Source organism: Fomitopsis serialis (genome assembly GCF_022376445.1).
Source record: "Fomitopsis serialis strain Sig1Antser10 chromosome Unknown B0H18scaffold_140, whole genome shotgun sequence".
In the NCBI taxonomy this organism is placed as follows: Eukaryota; Fungi; Basidiomycota; class Agaricomycetes; order Polyporales; family Fomitopsidaceae; genus Fomitopsis; species Fomitopsis serialis.
The window spans coordinates 1-21,847 of record NW_025955100.1 but is presented as its reverse complement, the minus strand read 5'-3'; the positions used below and the strand labels follow the sequence as shown (position 1 = coordinate 21,847).

At 57.7% G+C, this 21,847-nt stretch overlaps 8 protein-coding genes across 8 annotated transcripts; 2 read left to right on the top strand and 6 right to left on the bottom strand.

Moving 5' to 3' along the window:
• Positions 1-168: 168 nt before the first annotated feature.
• B0H18DRAFT_1215589 (uncharacterized protein) lies at positions 169-3,379 on the bottom strand (the record flags this gene model as incomplete). Its single annotated transcript, XM_048036647.1, has 5 exons — positions 2,848-3,379; positions 1,669-2,794; positions 1,369-1,616; positions 1,172-1,319; positions 169-1,133 (listed from the first exon to the last, which is right to left on the bottom strand). The coding sequence occupies exons 1-5, from the start codon at positions 3,010-3,012 to the stop codon at positions 169-171; spliced, it is 2,652 nt and encodes an 883-aa protein (XP_047887002.1). The 5' UTR covers positions 3,013-3,379.
• Positions 3,380-4,218: 839 nt separating this feature from the next.
• Positions 4,219-7,669, bottom strand: B0H18DRAFT_940039 (uncharacterized protein). Its single transcript, XM_048041870.1, has 4 exons — positions 7,253-7,669; positions 5,966-7,193; positions 5,654-5,910; positions 4,219-5,604 (listed from the first exon to the last, which is right to left on the bottom strand). Exons 1-4 carry the CDS (start codon positions 7,643-7,645, stop codon positions 4,393-4,395), a joined length of 3,090 nt encoding a protein of 1,029 aa, XP_047887001.1. The 5' UTR covers positions 7,646-7,669; the 3' UTR covers positions 4,219-4,392.
• A 1,222-nt stretch (positions 7,670-8,891) lies between these two features.
• B0H18DRAFT_1087595 (uncharacterized protein) lies at positions 8,892-9,755 on the bottom strand (the record flags this gene model as incomplete). The annotated part of the gene is made up of 3 exons (XM_048032187.1): positions 8,892-9,273; positions 9,326-9,525; positions 9,606-9,755. 3 exons carry the CDS (start codon positions 9,753-9,755, stop codon positions 8,892-8,894), a joined length of 732 nt encoding a protein of 243 aa, XP_047887000.1.
• A 317-nt stretch (positions 9,756-10,072) lies between these two features.
• Positions 10,073-12,463, bottom strand: B0H18DRAFT_1042126 (uncharacterized protein). The gene is made up of 10 exons (XM_048030610.1): positions 12,384-12,463; positions 12,102-12,217; positions 12,045-12,075; positions 11,851-11,977; positions 11,767-11,797; positions 11,104-11,716; positions 10,864-11,033; positions 10,497-10,748; positions 10,336-10,447; positions 10,073-10,270 (listed from the first exon to the last, which is right to left on the bottom strand). Exons 1-10 carry the CDS (start codon positions 12,442-12,444, stop codon positions 10,206-10,208), a joined length of 1,578 nt encoding a protein of 525 aa, XP_047886999.1. The 5' UTR covers positions 12,445-12,463; the 3' UTR covers positions 10,073-10,205.
• Positions 12,464-13,211: 748 nt separating this feature from the next.
• On the bottom strand, positions 13,212-14,014 carry B0H18DRAFT_1125003 (uncharacterized protein; the record flags this gene model as incomplete). Its single annotated transcript, XM_048034952.1, has 4 exons — positions 13,212-13,436; positions 13,613-13,660; positions 13,718-13,801; positions 13,925-14,014. 4 exons carry the CDS (start codon positions 14,012-14,014, stop codon positions 13,212-13,214), a joined length of 447 nt encoding a protein of 148 aa, XP_047886998.1.
• Positions 14,015-14,879: 865 nt separating this feature from the next.
• B0H18DRAFT_1042124 (uncharacterized protein) lies at positions 14,880-16,393 on the top strand (the record flags this gene model as incomplete). Its single annotated transcript, XM_048030609.1, has 2 exons — positions 14,880-16,278; positions 16,343-16,393. A coding segment is annotated over one exon (1,399 nt), but the record flags the coding sequence as incomplete, so codon positions are not given.
• A 378-nt stretch (positions 16,394-16,771) lies between these two features.
• Positions 16,772-18,552, bottom strand: B0H18DRAFT_959395 (fatty acid desaturase-domain-containing protein; the record flags this gene model as incomplete). The annotated part of the gene is made up of 11 exons (XM_048042815.1): positions 16,772-16,993; positions 17,048-17,115; positions 17,164-17,212; positions 17,269-17,352; positions 17,402-17,455; positions 17,586-17,701; positions 17,790-17,829; positions 17,893-17,935; positions 18,075-18,189; positions 18,215-18,290; positions 18,487-18,552. 11 exons carry the CDS (start codon positions 18,550-18,552, stop codon positions 16,772-16,774), a joined length of 933 nt encoding a protein of 310 aa, XP_047886996.1.
• A 1,201-nt stretch (positions 18,553-19,753) lies between these two features.
• B0H18DRAFT_1215584 (uncharacterized protein) lies at positions 19,754-21,353 on the top strand (the record flags this gene model as incomplete). The annotated part of the gene is made up of 6 exons (XM_048036646.1): positions 19,754-20,099; positions 20,167-20,242; positions 20,286-20,483; positions 20,549-20,740; positions 20,795-20,880; positions 20,953-21,353. 6 exons carry the CDS (start codon positions 19,754-19,756, stop codon positions 21,351-21,353), a joined length of 1,299 nt encoding a protein of 432 aa, XP_047886995.1.
• Between the last annotated feature and the right edge of the window lie 494 nt (positions 21,354-21,847).

Here is a 21,847-nt window from a genome sequence, read left to right as displayed (position 1 = left end):
CATGACTACTTAGGGTTGTTTGCATCGACGGTACCGTACTCGGCCAGAGCGCAGCACAACGAGTGGCTCAAGACAATGAAGAAACCGACACACTATTCAATACACTATCAAACCCTCATCTTCGCTCTGCGACCCACTGGCAGCCAACGACTTGCAGATTAAATCCAATCACGGTTTCCTTCCCTTCTTCGACGTCCTCCTGCCTCGAGGTTGACCAATGAGAATCCTCTGCCGTTTCGACGACTGCGAGCCTAGGTCTTCTGGGATGCTATCAGGCTCCTCTCTCGGACGGCTGCGCTTCCTCACATTGCTGACGCTCAAGCCGGTGTCCCGCTGCTTCGACGTCGTCTGCACACGCGAACGGAGATTGTAGCGATGACCTGACAGTGCACCGTTCGCGTTAACATGGCTGGCCAGCCACGTCTCGGCGTTGCGACTCGGAGCTGCTCTCTTGCGGGTTGCTGGACGCTTCGCCGCTGGCGGCGATTCGGCACGACGACCGCTCTTTGCCCCTCTGCCGACCTGTGCTCGAGTCTCCTTCCGTGCGCGCGGTTGTGAGGTACTGGGCTTGGGTTGCACCGCCGGCTGAACGGAAGCCAGTCTATGCTGCCAGAACGCAGTTTCTTCATTTGTCGGCTCGTCGACAGCTACTTGTGTGACCGCACTGTCCTTTTCGCCTGCCCCTTGTTGGACCTGCCCACCAGCGCCATCCCCGCGTGAGACACCTGCAATTGCGCCTTGTTGATCGTCATCTCGCTGTGGATGATCGGATGCACCTTGGAGCGGGGTGACGGGCGGGCAGGGGAATTCTCTGTTGGCACCCGTCCTTGGATCCAGAGAGCCCGGCTGCACTGACTGGCACACAGACTTCGCCATCTCTGGCGGTAATGTCGCAGTCTGTGGAAGTTTCCACTCCAGGGCAGCGTCGTTCTCCGGCCAGACCACGTTTGAAGCTAGCACCTTATCGAAGATATCGAGTATTTCGCGATGCGTTCTGTGCTCTACGCCTACGCGGCGCAGGCGAAAGTTGCCGGTAAACGCAACACGAAGGTTTTCGAGTAACGACGTCAATGGTTCGTTCCCAGGTACTTTTAAAGGAGGCACCTCCCTCGATAGCCAAGATTGTTTGGTGTCTGCGACGGTGTCCCAATCAGGGGAGCAAAACAGGTACGCAAAAGCGCCATCCCCCTTTTGTGGTCATGATTTGTGTGTCGGAGCACGATGAAGACAAGGAGCCAGTAGAACGACTCTAAGTCATGGCGCGCTTCGTGGGTAATCTCGCTCCGCAAGATCTCAATGGCCATAAAGTAGACCGTGCCCTGGCGAACATCTCAGACAAGGCAACGATGCGGAATAAGGGTTACTTACTGTGCGCTCCTTGGAGTCGTTGTCTGGATCCTCCTTGCTGCGCGGCTCGTAACCGTGTTGAACACAGTACTCCTCCCACTTGGCGAGATCCACTTGCATTTTGCGCCTATATAGGAACCACTTCCAGTTGAAACTGTAGTCGAGGTCCTGGATGAAGCCTGAGAAGGCGGCACCCTCTGGAGCGATCATCACATTCCCTTCACTGATATCGCGGTGGATGACCCCGGCCTCGTACGCCCGCCGATGTCCTGTCGTAGTCGCTCGTCAGCCAAGCTCCTGAGCAGCATTGTCGTAGCTTACCCTCTATGGCGTCTCGCAGCGCCATGGCCAGCTGCTTCGTACGCTTGAATTGCGCGAGGGGCGTACCGACCGTCTCCAAGACGAGCCGTGTATGGCTCCGTTCGTTCAGCCGCCCCATCTCCGGTGCGTTGTGCGCCCCTGCGATGGTCCGGTAACCGACTAATTTCATGCCCGGAGGTGCACGGCTCTGCGATCTCAGGCGCCGCGCATTCGCCTCTCGTTCCCGCTCTTCCTCATCGCGATCACCGAGTTCCTCGGCGTGGATGAAAGAAGCCACGCCGAAGATTGGTTCGCCCCTCGTGGCGTCTCGTAGCGCCTCATAGAAGTCGCTTTCGCGGAAACGACCCGACTGCCGCCATGACTCCTTCACGACGTACCTCCTACCCTTATTCTCCTTTTCTTCGCCGAGTTTGTACGCCTCCCATACGAGCGTCGCTCGTGAGAACAACTCCGGGTTTACGAAGAGCAGCTTGTACGTCAGATACGTCGTCTCGTGCTTCTGCTTGTCCGTCACTGTGATTCGCCGCACCGCCTTCGGTGTCTCGTCCGTGCTGACCCAGTCGGGATCGCGGTTCTTCTCCAGCGAGTGCACCAGATCTAGATCCGCCCTGGTACCTGGCTTCATCGTAGGGTCCTCTCCAACGACTGTGCACCCGGATAGCCTGGGATGGAGCAGTCGCCACAAGAACTCGTGGAATATCTCTGGACGCTTCTTGTATTCGAATCGAGGCGAACATATCGCTCCCACGCGGTCGAAGCGGAAGATTCGAGCCTGGTCCCCGTATATGCCAACGACAAACGCGAATAGCCTCCCCTGCGAGAGCATGATGTTCCGCGCGCTCTGCGCAAGCTGCGCCAGTGTCGCCCCATGCGTGGTCGCGCGATTCTTCACCGGGTCATCGGGTACCTCTGACTGGAGTACGAACACCAATGTGACGTCTCTCCACTGGTAAGCTGGTTCTACAGCGGATAGCGCTGGCATCGTCGCGATTACGTCCGGCTTGGTTGGATGTTGCTCGGACTCGTATGTCCCAAACGGGAATTTCATGATGTTATGGCCGTAGTTGTGGAACTGAGGCCGCGTGTCGGGCGGAAATGAGCTGACTAGCTGACTCAGTGCCTTCACCTACAGACAAAGTCAGCAAAGCTGTGTAGCCATGACGACACGCGTACACTTACCAGTGGGTCATGCATCTTCACTTCGGCGTTGTCGATCGGGACCACCTTGAACAGTCCACCGGTCGGTGGACATCTGGGGACAGTCGTATGCGATGGCACCATGCTAGACAGATAGTCGTCGACGGATCGGGGGTACTCCCTGATCCGTTCGTCCCAGGCAGCCATCTCCTCTACGTTGCTGTTTTTAATGTGGTCGAGATCGCTGTGGTACTGCTCGGACCGTCGCTAGCAGGGCGGAGCTTTGTCAGATATGTGTGTCGTGGTGGGAGTGCTCGGAGATGCCAATGTCGGATGTCGATGTAGTCAAAATGAGGATGGTGGGAATGGGGAGCAGAGTGCGAGGGCGGCATGTTTACGCGTGCGCGAGGGATTGAATATTGATGACCAGCTGCCAAACTAGGATGGGTCCACGGAGTTTCGAATCCGAGTCAGTATCTCAGCATGTTCGCCGCAGAATCCGGCCCAGGCTATTGCAACTCTCATTCTGCCCTAAAGCAGTGCGTGTTAAGATGTGTTCCCGTGTAGCAGTACTTGTCAAATTGCACGAGGAACACGCAGTGGCTGCCTTTCGCGTCATCTGGGTGATGGGGAGAAAGTGGACGGAGCCACAGAGACGCCCGTTCGCCACAAGCGCCCCACAACCATTTTCGTCCCGATTTGGAAGGTTCCTTGTTCAGGCCGGTTCAGGCTTTGTATTTTCGTCATGAAAAGGGGCCTCGAGCCCATGGCGCCAATGTTGTGGTTTGATCTACATATCATACATAGCAGCGCAATGTAGGAACTAAGGAAAAGTAGACTACTTATCTGATCGCCTTGGAGCTCGACATCACTGGTCCTGACAAGAAAAAAATGTTGGAACAAAACGAACGGCCGAGCGGTGAATTCAATAGAACAGGTCCCACAAGCAGCACTCCCTCATGATGACACATATCACATATAGCTGAGAGGCACGACGAACATGTTCGATCAATACAACACGTTCATTTTTCGAACGTTTCGCGATGCGTCATGACTCGACTCATGAGAGGTACCTAGTAGTATGTTGTATACTACACGGGCCGGCCTCGCGACGCCAAATGCGAAAGAGTTGACCTCATTTTCAGGCCGGCGCCGACAGATGGATAGAGGTTGAACTTGAATCAAGGCAAAACTATCTTCATGTCAGTTATAGGGAGTAGCAGATGCAGCTCCAGAAAAGCAAAGACACTCGTACGTAGTACCATCCATGTCGACCACTGACCGATCTAGATCACACAACGTACATCACTATTGAAGGCGATGCTAGTACCCTCGCGACTACTACCATACATCGCGCATGCTTCAGTGCTTAGCGCTTAGCGTCGACCAACGTACGACATAGCAGAATGTTTGGTTCGCAAACGTATTGCCAGTTGACATTGCAAGTTACTGGCAGGTGTGGCAGACGACATGAACAGTCAACGTTTCGCCGCGCGGTGGAACGAGATAGATGGATGAAGGAAACCGGTACTCTATAATACATTCCAAAGTCCCTCGTTTACTATACTCAGGGGTTGCCTACGCACATTACAACTTCTTCTTCTCCGACTTCTTCGATGCCTTCCTGCCGCGGGGTTGGCTGACCGTCCTCGGCCGCTTCGACGACTGCGCGGCCAGGCTTTCCTCGACCTCGTCCTGGTCTGATCCCTCACGACTACGCTTCCCAATGCTACTGTCCCTCGACCCAGTATCCCGTAGCTTCGACGCTGCCTTCGCGCGAACACGAGTCGACCTCCGCGGAGCAACTGGGGCACAGTCCGCTGCGTCAGAGGTGCTCGGCGCACCGAAGTCACGACGGCCCGACGAGCGGAGGTTGTAGCGGTGGCCCGGCCTCGCGCCGGCTGCGTCAACGTTGCTCGCTGGCCACGTCTCAGCGACATTGCGACGGGAGCCCGCGTTCCTAGTGACCGGAGGCTTTGCCTTTGAAGGCGATTGAGCGCGGCGGCGACTGCTCGCGCGCGTTTGAGGATCCGTTTGCTCCGGCGACTCGGACGCATTGGCCTCTGGTTGTTGCGGTTCCTCGTCCAAAAGAGCAAGTCCATGAGGCGCGTCCGGAGCATTCGGACGCTCGTCAATATCTGTGACGACCTCCTCGTCGCTTGGCTCTTGGGCTAGCATCACACTGGCATCCTCGTCGTCGCTATGATCGGGAGTCTTCGAGCCGTCTTGCTCGTTGTCCGACTGCTCGTACTCAGGCACGGCCTGCGGCGGGGGGATTTCGTGGGTGGGGAACGGAAAGTCGGCAGCAGTGGTGTGATCCTTGGTACCCATCGTCACGGGCTTGCCCCTCGATTCTGTCATCGGTTGGGTATGTCCTCGGTTTGCAGGGGCAACCCACGGAATGGCAGCGTCATCAACGGGCCACTCTTGGGCCAATGCGGCGTCAAATACCTGAAGAACTTCTTCATGTGTGACGCGACGGATGGATCCAAGCCGAACAAGGAAGTTTTCCTGCAGCAGATTGCGGAACTTTTCCAGAAGATTCGTCAAGGGCTCGTTACCAGGAACTGGAAGAGGAGCTTTGCGGTGTTGCAGCCAAGCCATCTTTGTACTGGCACGTTGATCTAGGTCGTCGAGGCAGAACAAGCTTCCGAAGGCCTCACTTTTCTTGTGATGGCCATGGTTAGTATGCCGAAGGACGATGAACACAAGGAGCCAATAGAATGACTCCAAATCGTGCCGTGCTTCATGTGTGATCTCGCCTTCCAACACTTGAACAGCCATGAAGAGCAACGTTCCCTGACATATTCGTGAGGGAACGTATCGATCGGAGATATCATATACTCACCGTACGCTCTTTGCTGTCGTTCGCAGGGTCAGACTTCCCATCGGTCTGGCGCGGTTCGTGCCCATGTTCGACGCAGTACTTCTCCCATGTTGTCAGATCCACATCCCAGCCACGCTTTTGCAAGAACCGTCGCCAACTGAAGCTGAAGTCGAAGTCTTGGATGAAGCCCGCGAACGCAGAATGAAGGCGCGAGATCATCACGTTCCCTTCGCTGACGTCGCGGTGTATAATCCCAGCTTCATACGCCCTTCTGTGTCCTGCAACCAGAATTGTCAGTCTACAAGTGAATATATTACCTGCATTGCGACGTACCTTCCACAGCATCGCGCAGCGCTAATACGACCTCCCGCGTGCACCTGAAGTCCGCCAGCGGCGTCCCAACCGTCTGGAGAACCATCCGCATGTGACTCCGTTCATTCATCCGCACCTTCTCAGGCGCATTATGCACCCCAGAGATCGTCCGGTGACCCGCCTTCGTGTCCTCGGGCACAGGAGCTCCAGAGGTCTCTGCCTGCTCCACAAGCTTCCGATGTGCTTCATCCCTCTCGCCGTAGTCCTCGCCGCATATGTACCTCGCGACACCGTACGTGAATCTGGCCTCGCCTAGCGCCTGTACCTCCGCCGCAAGTTTCCCTTCGACCTCGACGTCGTCGTTGGTCTCTGCCTCGACCACGCCACGATCCTTCGCCTGATTCTCCTTGTGTTCTTCGAGCTTCGCGTACTGTAGCCTCTCGTAGAAGCCGACCTCGTCGAGGCGACCAAGCTGCCGCCACGTCTCCTTCAGAATGTATCGCTCGCCTGTGCTCCGATTCCTCTTGTCGACGATGAAGGCTTCCCAGATCAGTGTCGCGCGGGAAAACAGCCCAGAGTTCACGAAGATCAACTTGTATGCGAGGTACGTCGTCGGCTTTCCATTCTCGTCCTGCATGGTAATCCGTCGCACTGCCTTCCGCGTCTCCGCGGTCCGTTTCCATTCATCGTCGTACCTCGATGCGAGCTTGTCTGCCAGCTTCCGGTCCATGCTCGTTCCCAGCTTCATCGTCGGATCCTCCCCGACGATGGCGCAACGCCTGTCTCGCGGGTGGAACAAGCGCCACATGAACGCGTGCAAGATCTCCGGATGATTCTTGTACGCAAACTTGGGCGAGCATATCGCACCGGCGCGGTCAAAGCGAAAGATACGAGCCTGATCGCCATATATACCGACGACAAACGCGAACAGTCTCCCCTGCGAGAGCATGATGTTCCGCGCGCTCTTCGCAAGCTGCACGAGCGTCTCCCAGTGCGTCTGCATGTTCATTATCATCGGGTCGGCCGACGCCAGCGACTTGAGTTCGAAGACGAGAGCGACATGTCTCCAGCGATGCAGCGGAGAGATGAAAGGTAGTGTCGGGAACGTCGCAATGACGTCGGGCTTCGTGGGGTGCTGGTCGTGTTCGTACGGCTCGAACGGAAACTTCATGACCTTGTGCTCGTAGTTGTGGAACTTGGGCCGCTTTCTGTGCGGGAACGGCCTTACCATTCGCTCCAGTGCTTTCATCTGAACACAACCGTCACATCAGCTATCGCGTGATACGGTACCGTCTATTGCACACTGACCAGTGGCCCATACATCGCGTTCTCAAGATTTCCCACTTGAATCAGCTGGAGCGACCTGCCCATATTAGGGCAGGGTGGTACAGGTGTATCCGACGGAACCATCGTAGAGAGGTACCTGTTGATGTTGTCCGGGTACTCCTTGATCCTGTCGTGGATCTCCCGCTGCCAGGACGCCATGTTCTCCTTGTTGTCTCGCTTCGCGTCGGCAGCATCGCCTGCGTATTGCATGCGGCCTTGGTCACGAGGGGGGGTTACTTTGTCAGACATCGGAGCGTTGTGTTGGGGGTGTTCGGAAATGTCGATGTCGACGTCGATGTCAATGTAGTCGGGATGAGAGTGGGAGGAGGAAGGAGCAGAGTGCGAGGTGGGCATGTTTACGCGTCCGCGAGGCATGTTTGATTCGGAGTTGATGGCCAACTGCCAAAATAGGACGCGGTCCACGGAGGTTCGGATCGTCAGTATCTCAAAATTCGGCCCAGGCCGGCAAAACTCACGGCTTATTCTGCCCCAAAGCGGTGTATTTTCGTGTTAAATTGTTCTCTCGTGTAACAGAGCTTACCAAATTGCACGAGGGACGCGCAGTGGCTGTCTATCGCGTCGTCTGGGTGAGGGGGAGAAGGTGAAGCCACACTAGGCGCTCGCTGGCCACAGGCGTGCGATGCACGTGTTCGTTCACCTGCCCTTCTTGGCGATTATTCGCAGGCCCACAACCATTGTCCTCCCGATTTGGAAGTTCCCTTGTTCGGGCCTTGTATTTTCGTCGCGAAAAGAAGACTCGAGCACATGGCGGCGCCAAGCCTGTGTGGTATGATCTCTCTAGATAGCAGAGTACTACGGCAGATACTAATGAAAAATTCACTACTTATCTGATCGTCTTGAAGCTCGAAGCCACCTCACCGCAAGGCCGGCACGACGGATGCGTAAGGGTAGAATTGAGGACAAATGTTCCTCATATCAGTTCGAGGGAGCACGCATCGCAGATGTAGCTCCAAGAACTCAAAGATACTCAATCATCCGTGTCAGCTACTAACATAGATCATACAGCGGAAATCCCTGTTGCCAAAGGCGACGGTAGTATCCTTGGTAATGAGGTACTAGGTAAACAGACTCGCGACCTGCTGATCTACGGTTGACTGCCTCCTCGTCATGTCGTCTGCCGTATCAATACGTCTTTCTTCTCTGTACTATCCGCCGACTCGTAAGCAGAAGGCTCTGTGCTCTTCCCAACCTTGAGCTTGAACCATTACACCGTTCTTCGCCCTCACCGTGCAGTCCATCATACAGTGATGTACGTCTCACTGACACCGTTTCACGGGCACTACAGGGCCCATCCCTGCTTCGCTGCGCTCTTTTGCGATCAGTCAGGACGCGCTCGATACGGCGATGCTCTCGTAACTGCCAGTGGCATCTTTGCGTTCGATAGGAACATAACCATCACTGCTATGCGGAGTTACCGTTTCTTTGGATTCAATGGACGTAACATTTTTTTATTTTTTTTTTTTGGAGGGCCATCACGGATGCCTGCAAATGACAATGGGTCATCCCAGGTTATCCAGCCTGCGTATGGGTTTCCCCATAGTCGCCGATCCAGGGTGAAAAATGCTGCTTACGCACGGTTTAACAACCAGTGTGGGACTCACTAATCCGGTTCGAGGTCTACTCGTAACGCCGGCATCCTACCCACTAAAAAACCCTTGTACTTTGTCCAGTCTTCCGGGAGCGCATGTTCGTCCCACAGGACCTTGTTCCACGTGGCCAGGACCAGCTCCCTCTTAATGGCAAACTGCCCGTATTTCTTCTGTACTGATTCGACGTCGAGCGCCAATCTATGATTCAAAGCATATCGCAGCTTGCTCGCCACCGTCGTCTTCTGGTGTTCCCATCCGTCCTCCGCTGCGTGACCTATGACTCTCTCGCAGCGCAGTTTCCAAGTCAGATGAACAGCTTCGGATATTAATATCCGCCATAGCCTCGTGCTCCTGGACGCACTCGGCCCTTGCTGGTCTTCCATTCCGTCAGGCCTAGTGAAAGTACGTCTACTAAAGAAAGGCGGGCCAAGGCACGTCCACTAACTTCTTCTCCCACACCTTCCGTATCAGCGACCAAATTAGGGCTTGGCCCGTGGCTTCACACTCGAAGATAATATGTTGGACAGTCTCTAGGGATCCACAGTGGCTACACTGTGCTCGATCCTCATATCCCTGTATCTTACTCCAGTACGGGCCGCATTTCAGGCCATCATGCATAATTTTCCACAGGAAACCGCAAAAATCCTGCTAAAGTCTTTATGCCGTGTACTCATCCAGATTTGACCAAAGGTGAGCGAATTGTTCGCCTGCAGGTGTTGATAGACTGCCGCCAGGTTATCTTTCGTCCGGCGCCTGGTCTCGACCTGGCGGTGCTCCAGGATCCCTCGATACGCCAGGGCTTGTGTGAGGGCGTTCAGCCTCGCCCCCGTAAGTTCAAAACGGGTGTCAGGATCCTGCGATGGCATCACCGCCATTGTAAAGTCTCTTGGAGGGGTCATCGATGCATCCTGGCGAGCGCGTTCTAGAGTTTGCCAAGCTCCGTCTCCGGCTATTCTACCGAAAGTAGTGGCGGCGCATCTCTGTCTGAGACGATTCAACAGGGGCTTCATATGCGTTGCCAGCGGGACACTGATCCATCCTTCGTTTCCCAGGTCGGGGCTCGATCAAAGACTAGGTCAGTAAGCACATCATTCGTGCTGAGGATGTAAGGGGAGCGTCGAATGGACGTAACATTGCACCTTAGCACATTCGAGTCGCTGACATCTCGAGGGCCTCCAATACTTCACTTTGCGTCCAGTTTGGCCCGCCTGCCTCACCCTCGTACCGTCACCGATTCATCTGAGCTTTGTGCTCACTGCTCAACATAACCGTGTAGATACAGGACAATGGCTGATTGAGAATACAATGTTGAGTCGTTCATATGTTCATGAACTATTCTCAGGGGATTCGGGAGCACTGAAATCAACGCAACACACAACAAATCCGATATCTAAGGAAGCGTCGTCATCAATACATAGTCCGAAGCGAGGAACGACAGAGATGTACTACACTTACCTCTCGGAGGCGACCTCGGAGGGAACATCGGCCCGCCAGTCCAATAATTCTTGACGTCAGGCTCGTAATAGTCTGGGTCGTCCCGGTAGACGTTCGCGGATACGCTGACTTTCTATCTGGCGAGACATACACCCTGTTGGCCCTCCAGGTGACGTAGAGACATGTCGAGGAAGTTGCACGCAGCCGAGCTCCCTGAGTACTGTGGGGTCGCTCAGGCGCGGGAGCCATGACACGGCTATGTCTGCGGCATTGAGCAATGGGGTCCGGAGGTTGAGGGCACGCCGTTTTCGACGTGTTGCAGACTTAGCGCCGCAAGGTTGTCGATATGTTCTTAGAGTCGGACGTGGCTGGCCTGAGGATTCGGCCAAGCCACGCTCGCGCGCATCAAGCGTTAGCACGTATAACCCGTGTGACTGCGCAAGGTATCAGGCCTGCAGGGCGACGCGAAGGATGGAATGCTACGTGCCGTTGCGACAGCCACGCGGCCCTGCTCGAAGGCAAGGTAGTATCCGGCCCTACTGCGGTTACGTAGGTTGCCTCGTCTGAATCCGCACTATTCACGTGCGTAAGATCGACTTCGAGTACAGCTTCTGGGACGGAAAGGTTCCCGTCGGCAATAGACTCGAAGTCGCGGATCAGCACAAGGCGCCCGTCCGCTAGCATGCACGCAAGGTCGCGGCCGCTCCCGGACAAGTGCGCTGATCAATGGAAGGCGCGCCAGCGGCTCAGTAACACGCAACCATTGCTGTAGTGCGTGGTCAAACACACCTGCTCGAAACTGTCCCCAGCGGTGTCCGCCTGCTGAGCGCGTGACCTCAGTCTGGAGGGACATCGTCAAAGGGATTCGGTCGGATCCCAGAGTCGGCTCCGGCTTCAGCACTGTTCGCGCGAAGCCCCTTTGGCCAGAAAGGTGGAGCACGACCGTGTTGTCTTCACGGCCGACCACGCGGACCCCGTTCTCACCGCAGAGCACGACATGCCGTGTATTTACATCCACGTAGCATATCTCACCGAGTGGCTCCATGCCAGCGTGGCTCGCCTGGAGACCATGAATCGTCTGAACCAGCGTGGCGGAAGGCAAGTCCCATAAGTAGGCGGTATTCTGTGAGGCAGCCAAGAGAGTTGGATAGACCACGCGATAAAACCGAGTGACGTCGGGTGTCGTCAGGACGGTCCATGGGCGAAGACAACCTCGTCCGCTACGGCCGTATGCACGTTCGGCAATGCGTGATGCGTTGATCTGACTTGCGTCAGGTGCAGAGACGCACACGGAATCGTCTACATGATCCGCCAGGCGCCATACCTCCTTCTGGCCGGCTGCTCGATCAAATACGAGGTAGCCATGCCCATATTCGACGTGTGTGTAACGGCGAGCGTAATGCTTATCGACGGTGAGCGAAACTTTATATGACCACTGCCTCGTGCACTTACCGAGGGTGTCCGCCACAGAAGCCAGCCTGTTCTGAGGTCTGTAACGGATATGGCTGCTTTGGCGTCGGTTCGGTTGATGTGAACAGCAGCCCGAGCTCTTCGTCGATCTTGAACCGATGAACGTCCCGGCTACTTTCGCAGTACGCTCTCGTATCAGGCTCCACACGAGTGACGCCGATCCAGTTCTTGTCCAGGACAAAACATCGTCGACCTAACAGTCGATCAGCACGGGATTGTACCGTCCACTCAAGTAAGGATGAGTTTGCACAGCCACTCACAGTATTCTTTCCATTCGTCGCAGGCATCATCCTGAATCGGATACCGTTTGTTGAAACCTTCGCGTCAGCAAGAGATACGCTCTCGGACGAGGCATAGGCGTGGTATAGAGCCGCATTGCGGTAAACCGTCCATTCGTTGCTTGAGATGACGTCGTTCAGGTAGCGCGATGTCACTCGAAGGTTCGCAGAGATTGCAGAGGCAAATAGCGCGTCAGCTTGAGGAGCAGTTCAGCGGGCATGGACTCGAAACCAGAGAGTGGCGGCATGAGTGGCACTGTCGGTTAATTAGCACTAGTCAACGTCGCAAGTTCGCAACACTGACGAGTGGCGTCGGAGCACGTAAATGTACCGCAAGAGCCCCGAGCTGTGTCGAGTCGCCCGCGGAGGAAGGGGAGGGCATTCGAGCTCGGAAGTTCCTCAGGCTCCTCAACTTACTAGTTGGACCTGTTTGGACAATGAACATGCAAAGTCACGTGCATTGACTAAAACATGATTTCGTCACAGCCCGGGAACGCGGAAGATAGACACTTGCCAAAAGTTGACAGTAGGGAGGAGTAGGGGGGGGGGGGGGGGGGAGGAGGAGGAGGAGGGATTCCATTTCGTCGCCACGCTCGAGCGCCGTAGTGCTCGTCAACATGGCCAAATTGACAGGAGATGGAGCCTTTCGCCAGCAGCCAGCAGCTTAGGACGAGGCTACTGAGAAGCGCTTCAAGTTGATGACACTGAGTAGTGTATCGCTGTACAGGTTATCGGGGAAGTTACGGACGCCGTTAACCCGATCACGCAAAGGAAGACAAGCGCTTCGAGGCAGCCTATTCAAAAGTCATTTTGCTCAGATCTGTGCACATCTTGGTTTTATGCGCTAGGATATGGCCAGGCCCGAGTTAGGTCTCATACGTTATCCCAAATCGCGCCTCCTCCATAGCACCCCATGTCTCCGGTGACAGTAGGCAGCTCAGACGAGCTCAATTCTCTGAAGGCGGCACATCAACGTCATCACCAAGTCACAAACCTGGTGCAAGCCTAAACGTGCCATGACTGGTCCCGATGAACCTGCAATGCAGAGACAGAGCGTCAATGCATGTAACGAATGGTGGTTACAACCCAACAAAGCACCTATGTCAACCATAGATCAGCAGCACACAGACCAGCATGAAATCACCTCTCTCAATCAGCCATCACGTCCTCCTTCTCATCTTGTTCCCCTTCAAATCCAGCCTCGGCTGCAGACTTAGCATGACCAGCAACACCCGCTTCCTTCGCGGGACGGGCGTCCGCGACGGAGCACTCCCGCACGACCTTGCCGTGCATGTTCTTGAAGAACACGGTGTCGCCCGTGCTCTCGACGAACTTGCACTGCATGAAGCTCCGCCAAAGCGCGTAGAGCGTCGGCTGCCAGCGTCCGCATCAGACGACGGACGAACGGGTGCACGACTCGGACGAGGCGACTCACTGTCGAGTCGTAATAGGATTAGTCTCCGAGCAGGGCTTGATTGTTTCCGTCACGTCAGAGAGGTTATCTGCCGGGAGGGTCAGCAGAGGTTCGAGGTGACCGGAAGGGCACTTACAGAATGGTACACCGACGAAGAGTGGTGGGCGACGTGATCGTGCGCGATCTGAGCGGGAGCCCGCCAATTAGCCACACAGGTTGACAGACGAGAGCGTAGACTTACACCGTGCCAGAAGAACCGCCCGACCCAGCCAAAGATCGGTCGGTCGACCGTCGCGAGTGCGCTCCAGAGGAACGTCCATTGGCCCTACATGCATCAAAGTCAGCATATGCCCACGTCGGCACTACGGCAACGTGCTCTGTAATATGGCACAGTAGGGTCCGAGTGTTGGATCGCCGCACAGGATATCGAAGACGTTGAGGACGTTACCGAGAGAATCATGAAAAGGCGGACATTACGAGCGACTTCGAGCGAGATCGCGGCACACCGCACGGAATGCAGGGCGTCTTTGTCGCGCATTGGTCTGAGAAGAGATTTAGCGGTTCACAGCTGAATATAGTCAAGCCAGCGTGTAGACAGAATGGAGGCAACATCAGGCTGTTCAAGTTGAAAGTTGACGCCGGGCGGACGCCGACGCGTAGCGCGTCGCCACGTGATCGCGTAGAGCAGCAGAGGCTTCGCAGCGACGCAGTTCGCACAGCTCAATTTACTACTTGAAACTCGACTTGAACCTACATACTAGTCGACAACTATCCATGCACGCATCACTGTGGTCTCGGGTCGCCGCTTCCACATCGCAGAATAGCAGGATCCCCCCGGCTGCACTGGGCCGCCCTATCGTATCCATGATGAACATGGGCACCTCGAGGTATGTTTCTGCATTCTCCATACTTAGCCTGAATCTCTTCGAGTCGTTCCGGGTCCCTTATTAGGTCTCTCTCTGGGTCCTTCCCCTCAGAGACGTGATGAGGGACTTTCCAAGTCAGACTACTTCTTACCTTTCCTGCTAGTGGAGCGCTTCAAGTTGCGTGGCGTGACCACGTTCCATTCTTCACGCTTCAGACGCGCGTTGCGCGCGTAAATTGCATTGGATCCGCTGCCGCGACCCTTCCGAAGACCTACCTCTCTCTCCTCCCAGGGTGTAAGTAACTCGTGTCTGATAGACTTCACAATATATGGCTGACGAAATTGTTCGATAGTAGCCTCCTAGTCTGCTGGGACTCCGAGTGGGATGTTGGATATAGCTGACATCGGCCCGCTCTTCACCTCTTACATGAAGGACCCGGCGCGTCCGACACACTGCGCCAGGGTTCTCTGCGGCTGCCTCCACCTATTGGACGGGGAGAGCAAAGATGCGCCGTACGCGTTGTACCGGCGCTACTACATGTCTCGGAACAAAACCTACGAAAACATCCGCAGGATGTTCCCCGATTACCTGAATGCATGCGTCGCTTTTCTGAGTATGCCGCGCTCGGATCAGGAAACCGAAGATCTCGATGCGTTCCTCAGTATGTGCTCCTGCCCACGCGCTGAGGACGAGAATACGATGGAGTCGCTGGGATGGCTGCACACATTCGAGGCCGCTCGTCAGTTCACCCTCCGAGACTTGACTGAAGCGCTCATTCGTCACCTCAGCGGTGTACTAAACGATGCTTTTGTATCACGGACCGTTGGCGGTACTGTCGCAATGCATGGCCTCACAACGCATCGCAAAAAACGTGCTGGAAGACCTCTTTGGCCCACGGACACTAGCCAACTTCTCCCCTTTGGCCTCGAGCAATCGATGAAAGGATACGCCACGTCCTTCCGCTTGTGCCGTCAAGATAGGTACGAGGAGACCCTTCTGCTCGTCAACAAACTCCTTGCCATCTGTGGTCGAACTATTACCCCGCATCTCCTTCAGTTCCAGCCTGAATGGCCATGGCTCATTACCAACCTCGCGATCCGTCTCTGCGCAGAGCGCGATGAAACACTCGGCCAGCCTGTCGAGCTTGACGTCCAGGTGAACTGGATGTACACTCTCTTACATATATCGGAGCTCTGTCGAAACATCACGCACGCCGAGCAAGCCGATCCATCAGATATATCACTCTTTGTCCGCATTGCCGTACGGCACGAAGGCTCGGACGTGCATTGTCACGGTGGCCTTCTCATCGTCTGCGATTTGATCCTCAGATACCTACCGCTCTTCCGCGAGGGTACTAATACAATCATATTCTCCGACCTCTTCATCAACAAAGTTTCCGACTTGTTTGCCCGCCTCGGGACAGCGTTCTATTTTCACAAGCGCCCAGACGACGCAACAGTCTACCACGAATCGATCCTCCTCCAGTACGCGGCGACGCTTGCCTGCTTGGATGATCCCCTGCAGCGCGCCTTCGAGGCCTTCGCCTGGGCGTCGACGGTGCGGCACTGCTGTGCACCAGAGTGCTACGAGACGTTTGTCACCGCTGGCAGGACGTTCGCCCGCTGTGCAGGCTGCGGCGTCCTGCGATACTGCTCCCGCCCGTGCCAGAAGCGCGCCTGGAAGCACGCGACGCTCCCACACAAGGCGGTCTGCACGAAGCTGCGCGTGCTGAGAGAGCGGGCACGCCTCCCACGGGATCAGGAGCTAGATCCCCGCCGCGATCGCCAGCCATTCGTCGAGGCGTGCAAGGCGGACGAGGGTCTCGTGGCACTGGCGGAGGACTGCGGGATGCATATGTACGAGATGCTCACCACGCGAAGGGGTGACAACAGCAAGCTTTTTGTACCAGAGGCGTATCGGGCGTTCTGGAAGCCCGTCCCAGAAGCTGCCACTGGGGAGTGATCTTTCTCGGCTCACTGGCGACTGGCCACGAAATGACTCTTGTGATTGATGCTGTCTCTGATGCTCAGGCTGCGTGTATCTACGAAGTACATAGCAGAACTCGTACGTTCATTGGTGTTGATTTTTTGGAATACATTCTACTCGCAGATGCGCTCGCCGATCCTGGGAGAGCTTCAAGCGAGCCTGAGGATGCTTGTATCGTCGGGCAGGGTCGTTTCATGGAGTCGAGAAGTGAAAACCTGAGTAGGTCCCCGCTGTACTGTGCATGGTGCCTGTCCAATGTGCGCAACGGCCGTGCGGGGGCGAATTCCTAAGTACAGATGGGTCCGATCTTCGCGAGTTGTCGTTGCCACGGAGTTTCACTTAGAGAATCCGACGTATGTAACAAATGGTAGTACAGCCCGACAAAACTCGCATTTCAAGCATAGATCAGCAACATACAGAACAACTTCCTGGAATCACCTCTGTCATTCACCCATCACATCCTCCTCGTCCTGCACCCCTTCAAATCCAGCCTCGGCCGCTTCCTTCGCACCATCAACAACACCCGCTTCCTTCGCGGGACACACATCCGCGACGGAGCACCCCCGCACGGCCTCGCCGCGCATGTTCTTGAAGAACACGACGTCGCCCGTGCTCTCGACGAACTTGCACTGCGTGAAGCTCCGCCAGAGCGCGTAGAGCGTCGGCTGGCGACATCCGCATCAGACGACGAGCGAACGGGCTCGGACGAGGCGACTCACCGTCGAGTCGTAGTAGTAGTAGTCCCCGAGCACGGGCTTGATCGCCTCCGTCACGTCAGAGAGGTTATCTGCCGGGAGAGTCAGCAGAGGGTCAAGCTGAACGGAAGGGCGCTCACAGAACGGCACCCCGACGAAGAAGTGGTGGGCGACGTGGTCGTGCGCGATCTGAGCCGAGAGCTCGCCAGTCAGCCACGCGCGTTGATTGAAGAGCGGAGACTTACGCCGTGCCAGAAGAACCGCCCGACCCAGCCAAAGATCGGCCGGTCGACCGTCGCGAGTGCGCCCCGGAGGAACGTCCACTGGCCCTTTACGCATGAGTTAGCATACGCCCACATCGGCACTACGGCAACGTACTCTGTAATACGGCACAGTAGGGTCCGAGTGCTGCAGGTACGTCACGGTACGATCCTAAGTCACCCGCAGACAACGCCGTCAGCATCTCCCTGTCTCGTTGAACGGGATAGATTCACCAGTTATGGGCCCACTGTTGACGATGTAGATGAGACGCCGGGCAGACGAATGAAGCGGAGGGACGTACCAGCCACGGCACGAGGTACATCCTCCACACCGTGCCCCACCCCGAGTTCCACCCCCAGACACCGAGGAGCGCGAGCATCCCCGCGATCAGGACATCCGAGACGACGACAAGGTGTCCTGATTATGGGATGTCGTTCAGCTCTCACAATTCATTTGCGGAGTGGAGGACCAACAGCCGAGCGAGGGCAGCGGGCGCATGACTTACGTTCCTCTGGCCGGAAGAGCTTCGCACTCGGTTTGTAGTGCTACACGCCACACGCAGGCCATCAATGTCCGCAGTGCGCTGTAGCAAGCGGCGTGCAACGCACACTCGTCCCGGGCGGGTACTTCGGATTTCCCTTTCGGTTATGTCTGCAGAAATGTGCGTCTCAGTCATCAGTGAGACGACTGCGGGTCCCGGATCAGACCACGTACATCAAGTAAAGCTGGAATCCCCTCCAGCACGACAGTCAACTTGGGCGAAGTCGGGCACCGAGAGGGAGAGACGTACAGGAACTGCCGGAGCACCATCTTCCGAAGCGTGTATAACGGCGTCTCCTCGACCATCTCGTGGTAGTCGATCGCGCGTGCCTTCTCTGCCCTCCACCCCTCAGCACACAACCAACCTTCGACGATGAGAGCATGGCGCACCTTCCGGAGGAAGATTGAACTCCTCGCGCGTCTGCGGGTGGTACGTCTCGTCGCGGTGTAGGTTGTTGGTGCCTTTCTATCAGACGAACCTCTGATCAGCGCTGGCCTCACTGCGTCAACAACCACGATCATACAGCTCGAGCCATCGCAGAGAACGCGCGGAGTACTGCCCAAGTGCGCGCAGGCAAGCCAGACGTCCCCGCTCCCCGACACACGCCGCGGCGCGCAACAGCTCGAGCTGCTGGACCGAGAGATGGAGGAGGCGGACTCACATGGTGCGACCGGTGCGTCGCGCGCCAAGCCCAGTACGGCGTGAGGACGGACGTGTGGAGGCCCATCCCGAGGACGGCGTTCACCCACGGCCTCGGCGAGAGCGCGTCGTGGCCGCACTGGGATCCAGCGGGGCGACGGTCAGCCCGAGGGTGGAGGGGAACTAGAGTCACGCACCTCGTGGCCTATATGCGAGGTGTAAGGGACGAGTGAACAGCCCTGACGCTATACGCGAAGCTAGAAGATGTGTAGGTACCCGCGCTGCGCGTGGAGGACGCGCTGAGGACGCGCTGAGGTGGTAGGTGCAGGGGACCGATGGGCGACTCGTTGTGCCCGGCACAGAGGCAAAGGAGCCGCGGTGGATGGTCTCGAAGCTGCGGCACCCCACGGGAATGGGATTCACCGGCGGTATGCATGACGGCACACTGCCGCCATAGTACGCAGGGTAGGATCGCGCAGCGCGTCGGGGCATGCGACTCTGGAGGGCGGGGCACTGATCACAGAAAGGTTCCTCGAATCCGGACATCCATACGCGCCATCGAGAGCGGCGCAGATGAACACGGCTCGTCCGTTGGTCTAGCCCACATAAAACGCGTCAACGCGTAGCGGGTGGACTTTGGAGACGCTGTGCCACGATGGACATCTCCGCAGGTCCACCGGCGTGTCTGCACAGCGCATGGTTCTGAATGTATGCGCGCTGATCCGAGCGCGATTGAACAGCGGCGCCTTCATGTACGCTCGAGGATTCGGCGCGTACGGACAGGACAAGACAGCACGCGCAACATACTTTCGGAAATCATGCAGGTCTCGCAATCCCTCGTATCTTTGGTGCACACTGATGGGAAGGGCGGGAAACTCACCGAGGGTCCAGATCCCCATGAACGCGATGCTCTGCCAGAACCAGTACGCCACCACATAAGCCATCGCAGCGCATCCTCGACGCGCCCTCCCCTCGTCATGCCAGACCGATCGAGCAACACCCCCACGAGGACATCGATCCCGTTGCGAACAGATAGAAGCAGTAGGTGAGGAGGACGTGGCGACCGACGTAGAGCAGACACTTTGGCGTCGATCGCGCAAAGAGATGCTTGGGCACGGCTGCGTGGACGGCCTTGATGGAGAGCGAGGGCGGGGGCGGGGCGAAGGGCGTGCGGGTGCGGGCGGTGTACTCGGGCGAGTCGGTGGCGCGGAGGAGGGCCATGATCGGGGGTGGGCTGGCAGGGGGCGGGGTGGGAAGGACACGCGCGGGGTCTTTGCTGGACGGCGGCCATGGCGGTCGCGCGCGAGGCTGTCGCGGCGGAATGCTGGCGAAACGGCGGCTTCTGCGCGACTGCGACGCGTGCCGTGGGCGTCCCTGCACGGGCGCTCCGGGCGCGGTGGCGCGTCGCCTTGCACGGTGACGGCGATGACGACGCGACGACTGCCCGCCGGCGACGGCTTCCTGCCCACGCGTGCACACCGATCCGCCCTGTCGTCCCAGATCTGGGCACCAGCGGCGGCGCAGGCACCGACGGCGACAGCCGACACATCCCCACTCTGCGATCCCCTGCGCCCGCGTTCCCCGACACGATCCCTCACGCGTCTGCCCAGTACCCCGCTCGCCCGCAGTCCCCCGGTGAGCTGCCGTGTGGCGATGCTTGCGAGGGCTTCTCAGACGGACGGACACGTCGTCCATGCAACAGCACAGGCCCTCTGGCCAGTCGGTGCGCGAGCCGGCATCCACTCGCATCGACCCTCGCTCGCCACCGCTGCGTACGCGTAGGTACCTCATCTCCGTCTCACTGGCTGTGTCTACACGCAGGCTCGCTCCCACGCTGTCCCTACTCGCTCCCTCCCTGTCCCTACTCGCTCCCTCCCGCACATCCCCCAGCAACCCGCTCGCTGCACACGTCTTCGCCCGCGCAGACCGTCCCCTCTCTCCCGCCGATCTTCGCGTCCGCGATCAAGACGTCTCCGCGTGCATGACAAGACCGCCGCGTCCCCGGTGCACGCCAGCGAGGTCAGCAACGTGCGAGCGGATCGCGTTGACGGAGGCCTGACCGCGACGACACGTCATTCTGGAAGGGCGGCCGATCAGAAGACACGCGGGCGGCGACGGAATCCGGCACACCCCAGCCGTCGGGAGGCTGGAGATACAGACCGCCTGTCGTCGTCAGCGGAGACGGGCAGGGAGACGCGAGCGGAGAGCAGAGACGACGCGGCGGTCGTCCGGCGCGAGGCGCTTTGGGAAGCGCGAGACGGGATGAGGCGGCGGAGGTGAGTGCGCGTCGCGTCACAGCGCACGACGCTTGCTGACGTGGCAGAGAGCAGAGACGGCGCGCGTCTCAGCCCAGCACGACGCGTGACGGAGCGAAGGTCGCAGGCGGCTGGTTGCCGTGGGGAGAGAGGACACGCAGGTGCGTCGTCGCGACACCACACGCGCGCGGAGCACGCCGGACGGCGCAGTGCACACGCGAGACACTGCTCAGGGTCGGGTGCAGCACCCTCGCGTGCACCGGCCAACGCGCACCCGCATCGGACACGGCGCGAGGCGCCGACCGCGCTCGTCGGTGGCGGCCCCGTGGGTGTGTTCCGTCCCGGCTGGTACGCGCACGGTGTGTTGGTCGCCTCGACGCCGGCGCCACGGCCGACGAACCGGGTCAGCACAGATCGTCCGCGGGCGCAGGCGCTCACATGGACGGCCTCGGTCGGAAAACGCGTGCTCCCGTGCGGTCGGCGGGCCTCGCCGTGGACGGTACCGGCGGGGGTATGGGCTCTCGAGGACCGCACATGGATGGGGCAGCAGCTTGCGCTCGGACGGCCTCAGAGACGGCGCGCAGGATGTCCTGTGCAGCTCGCGCCGGGTGGACGCGGTGCCCCGTCCGCGTGAGGCTATCTACGTAGGTACAAGCAAATATATTTCTGCGGGAGGAAATTGCGATCAGCATGGAGCGAGGGCAGCCTTCGATTGAAGACGAAAGCTGACGCGGCTGGAGACAACGGGTGGTCGCCGTTCGTCTCGGACCCGTGTGACGTGGCATCTCACGAGTGTCGGGTCGTAGCGAATGAGCTATGTGAAGGTGCGAATGCAGTTGGACAGTGCATGCACGAACATTGGTGCGTTGTGAGGTGGTTGCTGCGCGTCGCAGCAATGAGCTCGGCTTGCTGACTGCGGAAGTGTCCCGAGTAGCGGTCAGTCAACTCCGGGGTGCAGAAACCATGCCATGGCACTCACCCATGGATCACACACTGATACCAGGCATTGACCGGACCACCGACACATCGATGACGAGACCCGCATCGTCGGCGCCGAGCGAGAGGACTGTGTTTCTGCAACGAGCCCGGGCAAGGACGGCTCACCATTCACATCGAGTACAGGTGGGC